This window comes from Loxodonta africana, chromosome 17 (genome assembly GCF_030014295.1).
Source record: "Loxodonta africana isolate mLoxAfr1 chromosome 17, mLoxAfr1.hap2, whole genome shotgun sequence".
Taxonomy (NCBI): domain Eukaryota; kingdom Metazoa; phylum Chordata; class Mammalia; order Proboscidea; family Elephantidae; genus Loxodonta; species Loxodonta africana.
In genome coordinates this window covers 1,705,434-1,721,423 of record NC_087358.1, presented here as the reverse complement: position 1 = coordinate 1,721,423, position 15,990 = coordinate 1,705,434, and the positions used below count along the sequence as shown (strand labels likewise).

Sequence of the window (15,990 nt, the reverse complement as noted above, 5' to 3'; positions counted from 1 at the left end):
TGGCTAGGAGTATTTGAAGTGGTGATCAAAGTATTTCAGAATTTTTAAGTTGTAGAAGCTGTGAGGATAGCCTGGAATTTCTTAAACAGAGAATATGTACGTGGCCATCGAAACAGTCCCTGGGAATTGAACCACTGGTCAGTACATTTAGCCATAATATGGATTTCGTAACATTATACTCAGGCCCTTTATTTGGAGCCTTAAAACAAATACAATGACAACACTCTCCCTTAAATGATCAAGCAGTCGGGATTGGATAGAATTTCAAGGAGTCATAAAGGACAATGATTTTATTTCACATACACTTTGAAAAGGTTTCCCTTAGATTTCATTATTAAAACTTTTGGCTGACCTTTTTCTGTTGGAAAACATCCTTACCACTGATGGAGTTTTTATGTTTCTTAGTAACTAATGATTTGAATAATTTATGAGGTTGTCATCGCAAAAGATTTGGTGTGATTTGATATACTTTCAGCCTCTCGTGTTGGAACGTGATTAATAGAAACCTAGAGGCGTGTAGTTTTTTTCCCTGATGTTTAATGTTCTAATTTGTATGTATTGAAGGTGTTATTTAGGTGTCTTCTAATAATAAAATCTCATACAAGTGCAAATTTAATGGATTACTAGGAATTTTGCAGAGCATAGCAATGGAATAATATGAGGCATATTTTAAAATTCAAACTCATAAACTAATTTTATATATACATAGATAATTTTCTGACCTACAAGGTTTTATTCTTCAGGGCGAATTAGCTAATAAAGAAATAACTGGAAAAGGAGGGTTTTGTATATTGTGTACCTATTAAAATAAAACCTAGACTAGTCGACTTCTGGTACGTGAAGATTACAGGTGTCCTGGAACCGTGCAGAACCTCAGTAGGTTGGGTTGTCTGTGTTGACTGTCAGTTACCACTTAGGCCTCTGTTTGCTGCCCATAGAATTACAGTGAAACAACGTTTCATCAAAGCCTCTGATCAAAGACATCAACTTAAATAGGTCTGGTCAGGCATCGCAGAAGAGGGCAAGCTGCCTCAGCAAGAGGAAAAAAAAACATGGAGCAAGGATGACAAAGTTAATCAGTCATTTCTTTGGCAATAAATAATAAGATATGCTGAGAACTGCAAATGAGAATGTTCTTAGGGTCCTCAGAGATGGCATCTGCTTAACACCTGATTTATCTAAGCTTGGGAAGCCATCAAGACCTGACTTTGATGGGTAAAAAGCAACTCTGTAATGAATCTGAAATTAAATTAGTCTTGATGGTATATCCATGGCTAGTGTAACAGGCTGCTTGCAGTCATCAAGAAGGAGGCAGAGCACTGTAAGTCGGGCTCAATGATGCGGCGACACAGTTGTTGATAAAGGAGCTACCCGATCATCTGACTTCACTTTTTTAAACAGTTCACCATTATTATAACATTTGAGAAGGAGGATTGATTTTTTTTTTAACCTAATGACTCATTTGGAGCCCTGGTGGCAAAGAGGCTAAGAGGTTGGCTGCTAACCACAAGGTCAGCAGTTGGAATCCACCACGCTCCTTGGAAACCCTATGGGACAGTTCTCTGTGCTACAAGGTCGCTACGAGTCAGAATCATCTCTTTGGAAATTTTGTTTTGTTTTGTTTTGTTTTGGTAATTACTAATTTTCATTATGTAGATCACCTTGTTTGTTGTTTATCGATAACTCCATTTTTTGTTAGCGTATTACGAATTGGATCCGTATATTTGGGATAAAATAGGTGATCTAGTTAAGGTTAAAATAGTTTATTAAAAAGTTAATGATATAAATTTTTTTAAAGAGAGGAGAGAAGGAAACTCAGGGAGACATCTTCCAACTCTTTTTGGTGTCAGCGTCAGATGTTAACATCATGGTCTTGTCTTTACCTTCTGAGTTTTACAGTCTTTTAAAATAATTAAAGCATATTATGTAAATACTAATAACAAAATATGCTTATAAAATACATTTTGCAGATATTACATATCTGAATCTGGAGCCTCCAGTCTGAATCTCCAGCATAACCAGATGGGTGATGTGTTAGGCTCAGAGGAATCAAGTAACTTTATTAATTTCGAAGCATTTACTGAACATCCACTCTGTGCTGTGCTCACCCTGGATGCTGGATTCAGAGAAGGAGACAGCTTTTGCTGTCTAACAGCACACAGCCTGGTGCGGTGGTTCTCAATGGGGGCGGGAGGGTAGGGTTGCCCCCCAGGACACATTTGTCAATGTCAGAAATGCTTTGATTCTCAGGACAGGGCAGGGAGCTGGAGTGACTGACATATAGTGTGTAGAGATCAAGAATGCTGCAAATATCCTACAATGCACAGGACAAACCCCCACAACAAGAAAAGATCTGGCCCCAAACATCAGTAGGACCGAGGCTGAGACACTGTGTCTGGTGGAAAGGAAGGAGCCACTATCACGGGAGTAGGTCGTAGGTCACAGAGCATGCAGGGGAGAGTGGCTCGTTCAGCCTGGCAGGTTGGAGCAGACCTCAGAGGTCGGGACTTTTCGAAAGTGCCCTCAGAGAAATTAGGAATTTATCAAATGACAGCAAAGAACAGAGATAACAGCAGAAACTGCAGAGGCCTGGAGGTGCGAAAGTACCTAACTTGTGCCTCTGAGTGACCTCAATATTTTACATTTGATGACAGATCACTTTGTAAAGGTTTCAGAAAGTATTTTTCATTGTAGATGTTTTACATCCTCAGATAAAACAAAGCTACTGAGGGCAAGAGCCTTGCCTTCTGTCTATTCTATTCTGTCTCGTTAATACTGTGTGCATAGTGGCTCTGTTTTACATAATCGGTAGCCGATTAACTTTAAGGCCTACACGGTATTTTAACCACGCCTTGTCATCACTTGGGGTAGCAGCACTGAACTGTGTGTATAAATACGGTGTTTTCACATCCTGAAGTGCGGTTGTTTATGTGTGTACTTGGGTTCTACCTAGAGCCTTAAGGCAGTAAAGATGAAGCACTAGCCCAACCATGCCTGCTGGCCTGAAACTGCTTCAGATCACCATGGAGTCTGGCTCCTTTTTGTAGTCTATCTTTGGTAAGGCGGACACACAACTGCATTAATAAATACTTACGATAGAGCATGACAGGTGTTTAAACCACGGCAGATTACAAATGCTGTGGGAGCCCAGGGACGGGAGCCGCCTAATGGGAGAAGTCATGTCAGCTGGATTTGAAAGGAAGAATGGGAGTCTCCCCCAAACAGTAAGTGAGGGGCCTCACTGGGAGAAAGGGACAGCACAGCCATGGTAATGTGTTCAGCAAGCAGAAGGTGGCACAGATTGTGTGTGGGTGGGGGGGGAGCGTAGTGACCAGGTAGTTTGATCCTGAAGAGTGAAGAGGCTGTCGACAGACAGCAGCCATCAGGAATTGTACTTCAGGGAAATGATCGCCATGAAAGAAAGTGGCATGCTAAATCAAAAGTAGACAGAGCTAGAACTCGACCCCAATCCCAGTCTCTTAGTGCCGCAGGGTGCCGCTGTCCACGTGGTTGAAAGTTTGTTAACTCCAAGAGCAAAACTACCAGCTTTGTAGCTCACCTGCTTGCTCCTCACTTACTCTTATAGTCTGTCATCCATAAAAATACATTTAATGCAGGTGAACTGAGTGGCATTCACAAGGTGTGTTTTCCATGTCATTTATAAAAATGTATTTTAAAATGTTTTAAAAAGTGTTTTGTAGAACCTATGTCAGCACCATACCTTAGATATTCCATTTTTTTATAATTAAAGGGATTTTTTTTTTTTTTTTTTTAAATAATTACCTCTTCCTTTCTTGTCTCGGAGCCAGTTACTTACCTATCCAAACATCCACCCCCCCTCTCCCATGGACTTGAAATTTTAGGGTTCTCGTTCCATACTGAACCCTGTGAGAGGCTTTAAAAATAAAATCGAGCGTAATTCCCCAGGTTAATGCTACCTACTGCCACCACCTCAGCCCTCTGCCAAGTTGTCCGTTCATCATTTCTTTCATCCCAAGAGTTGTCAAAACTTTCTTCCTTCTATCCTGCTGCTCGTCTGCTATCTAGCCCTCTTGACATATGCAAGATTTCCTTCCTTTTCTCTTTCCTCCCTCTTTCCCTCCCTCCTTTCTTCTCTTCCTCCCTTCTTTCCTCTCTTAAAAAGTAAAATAAATGCCCATTATAACTGTCGGTCTCTTCTCGTCTGGAGCAAAAGAGAAAGAAGGAAACCAAAGACCCAAAGAAGAAACTAATAGTTTCTAATGGTTTATAGAATGGACAAATAGTCTATGTGAACCATGGCCTAATCTACTCTGGGACCAGAAGAGCTAGATGGTGCCCGACCCCCACTACTGACCGTTCTCATCAGGGCCACAATAGATGAATCTTGATAGGGGGAGAAAAGTGTGCAACAGGCTCAAATTCTTAGACAGGCCAGTTGAGATGAGAGCAATCCCAGAGACTATCGCCCTGAGATACTCCATAAACCTTAAACAAAAACTACCCCCTGAGGTCACCTTTTAGCTAAATAACAGATCTCCTCATAAAATAAAGAATATTACCAGTGAGCACCATGGTCCTTTAAAACATCATCTATATGAGACCAAATGGTCGACAATTACTCTAAAGCAAAGATGAAAGGGTAGGAGGACAGGGAAACTGGAGTACTGGAAACAAAACATCCAGAATCGAAAAAGTGAGAATGCTGACACGTTGTAAAAAATGTAACCAATGTCACTGAACAATTTGTCCAGTAATTGTTAAATGGGAACCTCATTTGTTGTGTGAACTTCACCAACAACACAAGAAATTTTATTTAAAAAACAAAACACATATGCTCATTGTAAAAACCCTAGAAAATGCCACAAGAGAGGGACATAGCCCCAACAGAAAGATAGCTATTGTTCGCATCTGGATTTATTTCATTCCCATTTCTCCTAAGCATATTTTAACACAGGACCGAACGCTGTGCTACGCTCTCTGCCACAAAGATGAATAAGGCATCGTCTCTGCCGTTTATGATCTTTAGAGGTTTCCAGACTGCCCCAAGTTGTCTACATGTTTTACCATTTTTTTCCACAAGTCAAATGTGCTTTGTGATATTTAACACAATGAAATCCTGTTTTAAATATTTAAAAATCACCCTAACTCATGGCTAATCAAAATCTTAACAAAGCAGTGGTCAGTCTAAAATGCAGTGAGAGTCCACATTATCATCAAGTCTATTTTAAAGTATGTTTTATCAAATTTCCTTTGAAAAGCACAGAATGCAGTTTTCTACGTTCACTCCATTAAGAAAATTATTAAGTTAACATTTCACACTTATATAGTGCTCCACTTAAATTCAATAATATTTTCTTACACCTTTTTAATTACTTTTTTCTGTTTAAAAATGCTGTTTATGGATATCCCCTTTGCTGGCCTGCTGCATGAAATCTTGCTTACATATGAATATTTTGAATCAGGAATAAATGAAATTCCACTTTTGCTGTCAGAACCAAATTGTAAAAATGCATTGCACGTCTTTGAAAATCAGTATACTCTATTAGCAAGCCTGTCAGTATAAAAAGTGCATTCCATTTCCACCTCCTGCTCTAATAATCTTTTCTCTGTTACTCTGAGGCAGTTCACATAATCAGAGTATATTGTCAGCTCACTGGAGTTGGGGAAGCATGAAATGAAAATCACGTTAATATTGATCCTGTTCTTTTACTTGCAAGTGTCCTGGATGTCCTTTTCCACCGAGCAGTAACTGGTGCTGTTAGGTGGCCGTTTTCTTCTCTTGTTTCTTAAATGCTAGCAAATTATTTACAGGCATAACTCATCTGAATAAGAATTTAAGACTTGGAATAATTCATATGAGCCTTTAATATTAATTAATGCCCAGATTGCTACATGCTTACTATACCACTGAAATACCGTCCCCCAGCTTTTCAGAGAACAGCCTACCTGAAGTTACAATGTTTTTCTCTAGTTGAAACAAACAAAAGTCTGTACCAGTTCCTCCTTGGTAGAAACACAAAGGATGCTGGGCTCTAATTTTCTGAGCTAAAATGGACCATAAATACCATCAGTTTTTCAGGTAAGGATTATAATTTCTCAATCAAGCTCATTATAAATTTGAAGCTAGTGTCTCGGGTTTTTACCTTCATGGTAGTGTAGATAATGTCTGTTTGGGATTATTTACTATAACCATGGTTGACAAAAATGGGTTAAGGTGGGGAACCATGTTTAGACCGAATTCATTCAAAGTAAAATATCAACAACTAAGAAAAGTGGAATTTGATGTCTGAACTGTCCAGATTTTATATCTGTGTCTATTAAATTTGCTCAATAATGACTCAGAATTTTACTTAAATGCTTTGCTTCTTGGGGAGAAATCTGTTTCTTTTATGGAAGCCCTTGCCTTCATAGAACGACTGTGTGCTGATAAAGAAAGCCCCCGACTCAGAGAATAAGTATAAAAGAGAAAAATAGGTACTTGAAATTACTAGTCATTCTTTCTAATGTAGTGATTTTATTGAGTGCCACCAACAGATTTTACCATCGGGACTTCTCTACTAAAGGCCTGTTTTCTTTAAAAACCCTATTCTACAAAGAAGTTGTTTTTTTGGGTTTTTTTTTTTTTAGTTCTTTGTCTTCAGTAGAAAACTGGTCTTTCCTTTCTTATTATCATTGTTTATTTCTCTTAAGGAAGGAAATAATACCACTACCCCATAAAATCAAACACGTAATTTAATTTTGAACTTAAATGATTTACAGGGAAAAAGGTTTACTGCCAGTGAGTGATGGTTACCGTGAAGTGTCTACAGTGTGTGCATCCACTACTTTGATCTCAGTGATACACGGAGATCAACATGAGATATTTTTGAGAGATCATAGGTGTCTCAGTATAATAAAAAAATTCTTTCAATTTTTTTAAACTGTTCAAAATTGTAAGCTTCTCAGTAATAGATTGAGCCATACATAATATTGCTTAAGATCATGTCGCCATATCTAATGTAATTATCTAATATAATTAGTTGAGAGGTGTATTTATATTAGTCTTTTTTTCCTTTTAGTGGAAACGAAATAGCATCGTATAGAATTGCCAAAAGCACTGGTCTGTAAAGATACTTGTTGCTCTGACTTCAGATTTAATGAGAAAAAATAATCTTTATTTTAAAATTTCCAAAAGTGTTCCTATGTCATTAATACTTTTAAAGAAAAGTATTTAGGTTCTCAAATGAATTGCAGCATTTTATCTTCCTTACATAGGGATAGATTTTGTCAAAATGTATTTTATAGACTAAAAATGTTATGAAATTATATATATTAAAAAGAATTTCTCCTTCAAAAAACCATATCGTCTTGTGGAACTGATTTCCAGATGTTTAGAAACATTAGAATTTCCTGATAATACGTTTAGGTAAAGTTTCTAATGAGACTAACCTGCCATTCTGCCAATCTTCCAAGATGAAGGAGCGCCTTATACTAAGTGCCCTCCCTGTGTCATTCTCTAAAGCAAACTGTGGTATCAACTTTGTTAAGAAAGCAGTTCTTTTTTTCCCCCCTTCAAATATCCAAGATACTAAACATATTTATATTCTTAAGAAATCTATATACAAAATCAAAAACATGTCAAATACATTGATGCTTATATAGTGTTAGTAGTAACTTAAAATGAATAATACGGCTATGGGGGAAACAGTTTTTAAATTTAAACTACTTATGTATCCCATTCGATTTCAATTTCACAAGCACTTAGTGGTACGTGTGCTGTCTGCCATACTCCTATCTTCAGAGAGAATACGTTCTAATGGGGGAGCTGAAGGCGGAAGCAGCCTTGTAATGAGTGTAAACTAAGAGTATGCAGGGTTTCCATGAGCTGGAATCAGCTGGACAGCAACTAACAGCAACAAGGCAATGGCATGATGGAGGAAAGGGAAGGAAACCAACGTCTGTGGAATACCTGTGTTGGCTGGGCCTTGTGCACAGAGCTTGTTGTTGTTGTCACAGAATTCCAGAAGAATTCATTGTGCTCATGAGAAACCTGTTACATAGATCAAGAGGCAGTTGTTCAGACAGAACAAGGGGGTACTGATTGGTTTAAAGTCAGGAAAGGTGTGCGTCAGGGTTGTATCCTTTCACCATACCTATTCAATCTGTATGCTGAGCAAATAATCCGAGAAGCTGGACTATATGAAGAAGAAAGGGGCATCAGGATTGGAGGAAGACTCATTAACAACCTGTATTATGCAGATGACACAACTTTGCTTGCTGAAAATGAAGAGGACTTGAAGCACTTACAGATGAAGATCAAAGACTACAGCCTTCAGTATGGATTGCACCTCAACATAAAACAAAAATCCTCACAACTGGACCAATAAGCAACATCATGATAAATGGAGAAAAATTGAAGTTGTCAAGGATTTCATTTTACTTGGATCCACAAACAACAGTTATGGAAGAGCAGTCAAGAAATCAAAAGATGCGTTGCATTGGGCAAATCTGCTGCAAAGGACCTCTTCAAAGTGTTTAAAAAAAAAAAAGTGACACGTTGAAGACTAAGTTTCACCTAACGCACGCCATGGTGTTTTCAATCGCCTCATATGCATGCAAAAGGTGGACAATGAATAAGGAATACCAAAGAAGACTGACATCTTTGAATTGTGGTGTTGGCAAAGAATATTGTCTATACCATGGACTGCCAAAAGAATGGACAAATCTGTCTTGGAAGAAGTACAACCAGAATGTTCCTTAGAAGCAAGGATGGCAAAACTAGGTCTCACATACTTTGTACATGTTATCAGAAAGGACCAGTCCCTGGAGAAGGACATCATGCTTGGCAGAGGACAAGGTCAGCGGAAAAGAGGAAGACCCTCAACGAGATGGACTGACATAGTGGCTGCAACAATGGGCTGCAACATAGCAAGACTGTAGGGTGGTGCAGGACCGGGCAGTGTTTCTGTTACACATAGGGTTGCTATGAGTCAGAAAGGACTCGACAGCACGTAACAACAAAATGATTCATTTGATTTATGTTGTGTGTTCATGTATTCATTCAACAAACATTTATTGATTCTCACTTGGTTTGATACTATGCTTGATTCGCTAAGAATTAAAGTCTAGTTAAAAAAAAAAATACATTACCATCAAGTAGATTCTGACTCATAGTTACCCTATAGGGCAGAGTAGAACTGCCCCACAGGGTTTCCAAGGCTGGTGGGTTTGAACCGCCAGTCTTACGATCAGCAGCCAAGCATTTAACCAGTGTCCACAAGGGCTCCATGTGGAGTCTAGTGAGAGGCTGTCTCATTAAAGACTCCAAATAAACAATGATAATACTCTGTGACTTACTTACTAGATGTAAAGATTATACAGCGGAGGCAGTGAACAACGAGACTGAATCCTGGAGGACAAAGCAGGTAAGAGAATTCCACATGGAAGAAGTTACACGTGTCAGGTTAAAGAACTGACACACGGAGCATGTCTGGGGACAAAAGCATTCAGCTCTGAGCAAATATAAGGTAAAAAGAGGTGAAATCAGTAAAACAGGTTAATAAGCAGCCTCCAGATCATGAGTTGTAGACCATGTAATTAAAACTGTAAACATAACATTGAAACCATGTTCTCGTGCAGTGTATATGTGTGTGGATGTGTGTGTACACAAGTGTACATATATACATACACACACTTGTACAATAAATAAATTAAAACCATACTTCCACACTCAGTGTAAAGTAAATAATGACAAGAGCATCAGTCTGCTGGAAGACGACACTGCGCTCAGACGGGCCTGGCCTGGATTTATATGTTTCTCTTTGTGCACTGGTCACGTGGATATGACTTACCAGGAGCCCTGGTGGTGCACGGGTTAAATGCTTGACTGCTAGCCAGAACCTCAGCCGTTCAAACCCACCAGCCGTTCTGCTGGAGAAAGATGTGGCAGTTGGCTTCTGTAAAGATCGCTGTTGTTGTTAAATGCGGTCGAGTCGGGTCTGACTCACAGCCGCCCTGCGTACAACTGAACAAAACCCCGCCCAGTCCTGCACCATCCTCACAATCGTTGGTGTGTTTAAGCCCATAATTTCAGCCACTGTGTCAATCCATGTCGTTGAGGGTCCTCCTTTTTTTCATTGACCCTCTACTTCACTAAGCATGTTGTCCTGCAGGGACTGGTCCCTCCTGATAGCATGTCCAAAGTCCATGAGACAAAGTCTTGCTAGCCTCGCTTCTAAGGAGCATCCTGGCTGTGCTTCTACCAAGACAAATTTCTTAGTTCTTCTAGCAGTCCATGGTATATTTAATATTTTTTGCCAATACCATAATTCGAAGGCATCAGTTCTTCATTGATCTTCCTTATTCATGGTCCAGCTTTTGCATGCATATGAAGCAGTTGAAAATACCATGGCTTGTGACCATAAAGTTTACAGCCTTGGAAATCCTATGGGGCAGTCCCACTTTGTCCTATAGGGTCTCTATGAATTGACTCAATGGCAATGAGTTTGGTTTTTATATAATTTATGGTTTATCTATTGTTGTGAATTACTTTGTTCCTTTTCTTTTTTTTACTAGTATAGATGTTTTGGAATTAGCTATACTTCCTTATAGGGTTTTTTATACTTCCTTAAACAGAAATAAACTAGTAAAATGTCATACAATGTAGTATATTTCTTTACATTTACTGTTCATTTTTATCAGTAGGAAAGGATTTGATGAGCAAATGAAATCATTTATTTGCTTTGACTGGACATTTCATATAGACATATTCTTTGAATCTTATTAAGATCAATTTCATGTCTCCAATTTGTCATTGCTGGATCTTTCTACAATTTGTCATTGGTATAACTTAACTTTGTACAAAATAACAATAAAACTATTCTAAATGATGATAATATAGTAACAATAACAGCAATAATGCTAGAGTATAGTAACAATACTAAAAGTATTTTAGTTCTCTTGTTACTTTACTTTTAAAATATACTTTGTTTCTCATGGAATCCTTGGTTATTAAGGGAGATTTTATTACACGGGAACTCTATTTTCATATAACACAATAGTCTATATTAGATAACATTTTCACACACTGAGCTTCTTCAAGTATATATATTTATTAAGAAGTTTAACGTGCGTAGAATGCCTTCATGTATCTGATATTTGTAGCAGGATGTGTAAAATAGCATTAAGTGTAACTTTAGATTTTGCTTCATTATTCTATAATTTAATGGCTTTTTTTTTTTAACTTCGGAAGTCTTTTAAATTTTATGGCATTTTAAAGTTTTCTCAGAAAACAAACATATATGTATTTTCTATGCAGTTGTACACAAAATCCACTTTATCAAATCTGAGACATCCTGGTGGTTTGTGGTCTCCGCTTGTTAATTCTTGATGAACGGCTGGAGAGGCCAAGAAGTGCACGCAGTCCAGCATGTCTTCCGAAGATAGATAATCTCAGATAAATTCTCTTCCCAATCAGATTTTGATTTGTTGGGTGTTAAACCAATTCTTTCTAAGGACAGTGTTTACAAGGCTTGTAATGAGACAGCCCTTGGAGACCTTACCTCTTTTTGCCTGTAATTTTGATAAATGAAGCTTTAATTCATAAAGGATATTGTGATTGAAAAGCATGTTTGGATCTCATACACTTTAATTTAGATAAATGTTTGGTGCAATACCATAAAATCAGCAACTTTACGGAACTACAAACTGATGATAACACTTAAACAGGAGAAGAGAACTTCAATGTGCTGCCGTGGCTTCGTTTACTGTTTTTCTTTTAAAGAATGATTGTTTCACGGCTTTAAATCTAGGGGATAAAATTGAAAGCTTGATATACACTTCAGAGCTCACCTTCCTACTACTGTTTTCTCTTTATTGGTAGGTTTTTATTTTATTAACACAAGAGTAATGTAAAGCTTTCTCCCCACTGACCAGACAGGTTGTACGGGTTGTGATACACAGGAGGTTCATACCCAGAAGTGTCATCAACTGTTGTGTGTAAAGAATCAAGTTCCCTTTCCTGACAAACATGTAGAGTCCCAAATATGCCTATAAACTGAAGGCAAGTCACAAAGGATGCCTGAGGTATCCCAGAAACTTCTGATGGAGAGATAGCAAGAGGCTACCTTTTGGGAGGAGCCCTGGTGGCTCAACAGTTAAGCGCCCAACTGCTAACCAAAAGGTCAGCAGTTCAAACCCACCCAGCAGCTCCACAGAAGGAAGACCTGGTGATCTGCTCCCGTAAAGATCACAGCCTAGGACGCCCCACAGAACAGTCCTGCTCTGTCACATGGGGCCACTGTGAGCCGGCCTCGACTCGACAGCGCCCAACAACATTTCCTGTCTCAGTTTACTCCTTTATTCAGTATTTTCAGGGCTTGCTCTGTGTGCCAAGTACCGACAGTACAGAGACGAGACTGTGGTTCCACCCCTCTCAAGGAGCTTCCATACTAGTGTACAGATAAATACGCAAACCGACAACTGTAATAATTAGAATTACTACAATGGCAATGTTTAGGAACATGCAAACCCACCGTAAAGCGCAGAGAAGGGAGCATGGGGCGGGCTCGAACTTGAGTTCAGCAGATGTCTGTGGCTCTCCTGCTGCATACCAGGCACTGAGATGCAGAAATGATGCAGTAGACGGTGGAGAAGACAGACACAAATGTCTCCACAGTGTGGCTGGGTCCTGTGTTAGTCCTGTGTGGGTCCTGAGACAGTGCAGAGGAAGAAGGAAAGAGTGGTCCATCCAGAAGGCAACATTAGCAAAGGTGCAGAGGTATGGGAAAGCAGGAGGCATTTTGGAAGCTGTAAGTGGACCACCATTCCTGAGGGGAGCGTGGTGGAAGATGGCGCTGAACTGGTAATGAGGTGGTAACAGGACTTGCTTAGCCATGCTCAGGGTTTCAGATTCTGCCCTGTGGCATCAGCTTTGCGTTAAGTATTTCTGATTGAGAGGAGTAGGCAAAGAACGTGAAGCAAGAAAGCACCCTCAGTCCTGTGTTACACTAGTCACTCTGACAGAAGCATGGAGATCACTGTTAGGGAGGAAGCTATTGAATCCCTCTAGACAAAGACGATCACGTCTTGAACTAGGACAGTGCTGTCAGAACACAGGAGAGACCCTAGGTTTTGGCTTAGGAAGCGGGTTGACAGAGGAGGAGGGGGGCAGGAGATGCCTCGTCCACTTAGGGAAATGTCGAGCTAGAACATCCAGGTGAAGACGTCCGGTAGGAACGTGGCTGTGAAGACCTCAGGAGGGCCTTTTGATCATTAATCATTGGGTTTGCCTTTTTCGTTCTGAAATGCTGCAAGCTCTGAGTTTCTCAGATTGAACTGCTGCCCAAGAGGCAGAGTACAAGGATAGCCACCCCTCGCAGAGTGCTGTTGTGCCGGCATTACATCACCAAGAAATCAAATAAAATTAAGATACAGCTCCAGAGCACTCAGTGATCAATCCTCAATTTTTTGTTGCAGAGAAGAAATCACATGGGGGCCGGTGAAAGAAGAAGACACATGTAACTCATTTCATTCCCTCCCCTCCTGCCATGTAGCATCAGTTGGTAATGATGCCACTTGTCTCTGAAGTATTTATTAAACATGTACTTGACATTCTGTTACTTTGTACTGTTAAGCTGTGCACTGACCAGGCTCTCTAAATGCTGTTGTATACTTTCACCCAGTTAGAGCGAGGATGACAGCCAGTAACACCCTACGATGCTCTGGGTCTTGGCTTCTCCTCCTCTGCGGCTTCTCTCTGAGTCACTCTATTCATGTTTTAGCAAACAGAATGACCTCATGGTCACTGACAAAAGGAAATAACCAAGCTGCAGCGAAACAAGGAGAGAGGCTCGCACTCAGTCTTCCAGTGTAAGCTTTATGGCAGCTCGATGGAGTTCCAAGAAAATGGGTGAATAGCCAGCCAACAGTCAGCAGTTACAGACTGTTGGAGTCCTAATGTATGGGCCTGGGAGAAACGAAGAAAAGAGAGGAACTGTAAGAGCAGAGGACTGCAGCCAGGCAGGACATGGTTTGGAGGCACCGCCCTGCACACAGCACCCTGACGTCACCTAACGATGGTGCTGTGGTCCAGACGGGACAGATTCATCACGCTTCCATCGCCAGGAGCATCCCCACTAAGCTGAGCGAGATGGGAAGGTCTTTTCTCAGTGAATGCCCATATCCCCATGCTACAGCTAGAACACTGTACGTAACAGAGTTCTCTTCCAACTGGATTTCAGCTTCAAGTGAGAGGAAACAGAGAGACTTCGTAGCTGTGTTTCCAATATTTACCTAGGGAAAAATTTTTTGGCTTGGGTTTAGGTAATTTTAGGTTCATTGTACCCTGCCCAAGCAGGTGTTTGAGTGTAAATATAGAAATATTTTTAAGCAATCAAATCCATGAAGGACTCAATTCCGTGGTGGTTTCTAACCTTTACGTTGACTGACAAGTCAATGCTGGGTCAAATTTTGTGATATTTCAATTTTATTTTTTCCTAACTTACTGTGTGTTTTGACTTGGGCCTTCCTGTATTATTTTATGTAGCATAGGAAGGATACCATTTTCAAAAACCAATATTTATTCCATTAATTAGGAGCCTGGTGGCGCAGTCGTTAACAGCTCGGCTGCTAACCAAAAGGTCAGCAGTTTGAATTCACCAGCCGCTCCCTGGAAACCCTACGGGGCAGCTCTACTCTGTCCTGTAGGGTTGCTGTGAGTCAGAATCGACTCAACAGCGACAGGTTTGGTTTGATTCCATTAATTGCTAAGGAGATAGCTTTGTGGAGCAGGCTCTATGTCTACCTCATTCTTAACTCTGCCTCCCCATAGCTTCCCCTCTCAGACCTGGACACGCGTTCATAGTTATCTTCTCTCACAAATGATCTGATCAATCCAGTAACTACTTGATGCAAAAATATAATTGTGGAAAGTTGTATAATTTTATGGATTAGAAAAGTGAGTTCAGGGTGAGGTACAGATGTTTTGTAGAAAGTGCATGGGTCTTCAGGTCACAAGACTTGGAGTCTGAGTCCTTTCTCCACACCAGCCAGCTTGTAGGCCCCTCGGTAATACATTCAGCCCGTCTCAGCCCATTTTCTCGTCTGTGAAATGAGGGCAGGTGCTTACACTTCCCCGGCCTTTCTCACAGGGTTATTTAGAAGACCAAGCAAAATGAATAATGTAAAAATGTTCTATAATTACAAAGCAATTAGTGCCGCATATAAGAAGATATGCAACATTTGAGAAAGTAATCAACTATTTCTAATACTGAAAGCAACAGAATGGCTTAAATTGTTCTGTTTCGGTTGTCTCCAGGCACTGAAGAAGATGTCGTGAAGTCCAAGAAAACGTTCCGGAGTCAAGCGATAGTGAACCAGAACGCAGAGACAGAACTGATGCTGGAAGGGGACGACGATGCAGTCAGTCTGCTGCAGGAGAAAGAGATTGACAATCTGGCAGGTAATTCTCCCTCCACGTGTTTTCCCTCTGCTTGTTGTGATTAATAAATACACACAGAGTTACGGAATTTAAATAATAAATGCACACAGAGTCACGGAATTTGAGTAATAAATACACACAGAGTTACGGAATTTGAGTAATAAATGCACACAGAGTCACGGAATTTAAGTAATAAATGCACACAGAGTCACGGAATTTGAGTAATAAATATACACAGAGTCACAGAATTTAAGTATTAAGTGTACCCAGAGTTAATGGAATTTAAATAATAATAATAAATACACACAGAGTCACGGAATTTTAGTAATGCACACAGAGTTACAGAATTTAAGTAATAAATGCACACGGAGTCATGGAATTTAAGTAATAAATGCACACAGAGTTACAGAATTTAAGTATTAAATGCACACAGAGTTACGGAATTTGAATAATAAATGCACACAGAGTCACGGAATTTGAGTAATAATTGCACACACAGTCATGGAATTTGAGTAATAATTGCACACAGAGTCACGGAGTTTGAGTAATAAATGCACACAGAGTTATAGAATTTGAGTAATAAATACACA

General features: G+C 39.8%; 1 protein-coding gene across 5 annotated transcripts in view; it reads left to right on the top strand.

Annotated features, from left to right (window-relative positions):
* Positions 1-15,990, top strand: part of NBEA (neurobeachin) — a 914,947-nt gene that overhangs the window by 603,313 nt on the left and 295,644 nt on the right. For all 5 annotated transcript variants that reach the window (XM_064269920.1, XM_064269919.1, XM_064269917.1 and 2 more), the window contains one exon: positions 15,278-15,421. In XM_064269920.1, the coding sequence (XP_064125990.1) occupies positions 15,278-15,421 (144 nt within the window). The remainder of the gene's footprint in view (positions 1-15,277; positions 15,422-15,990) is intronic.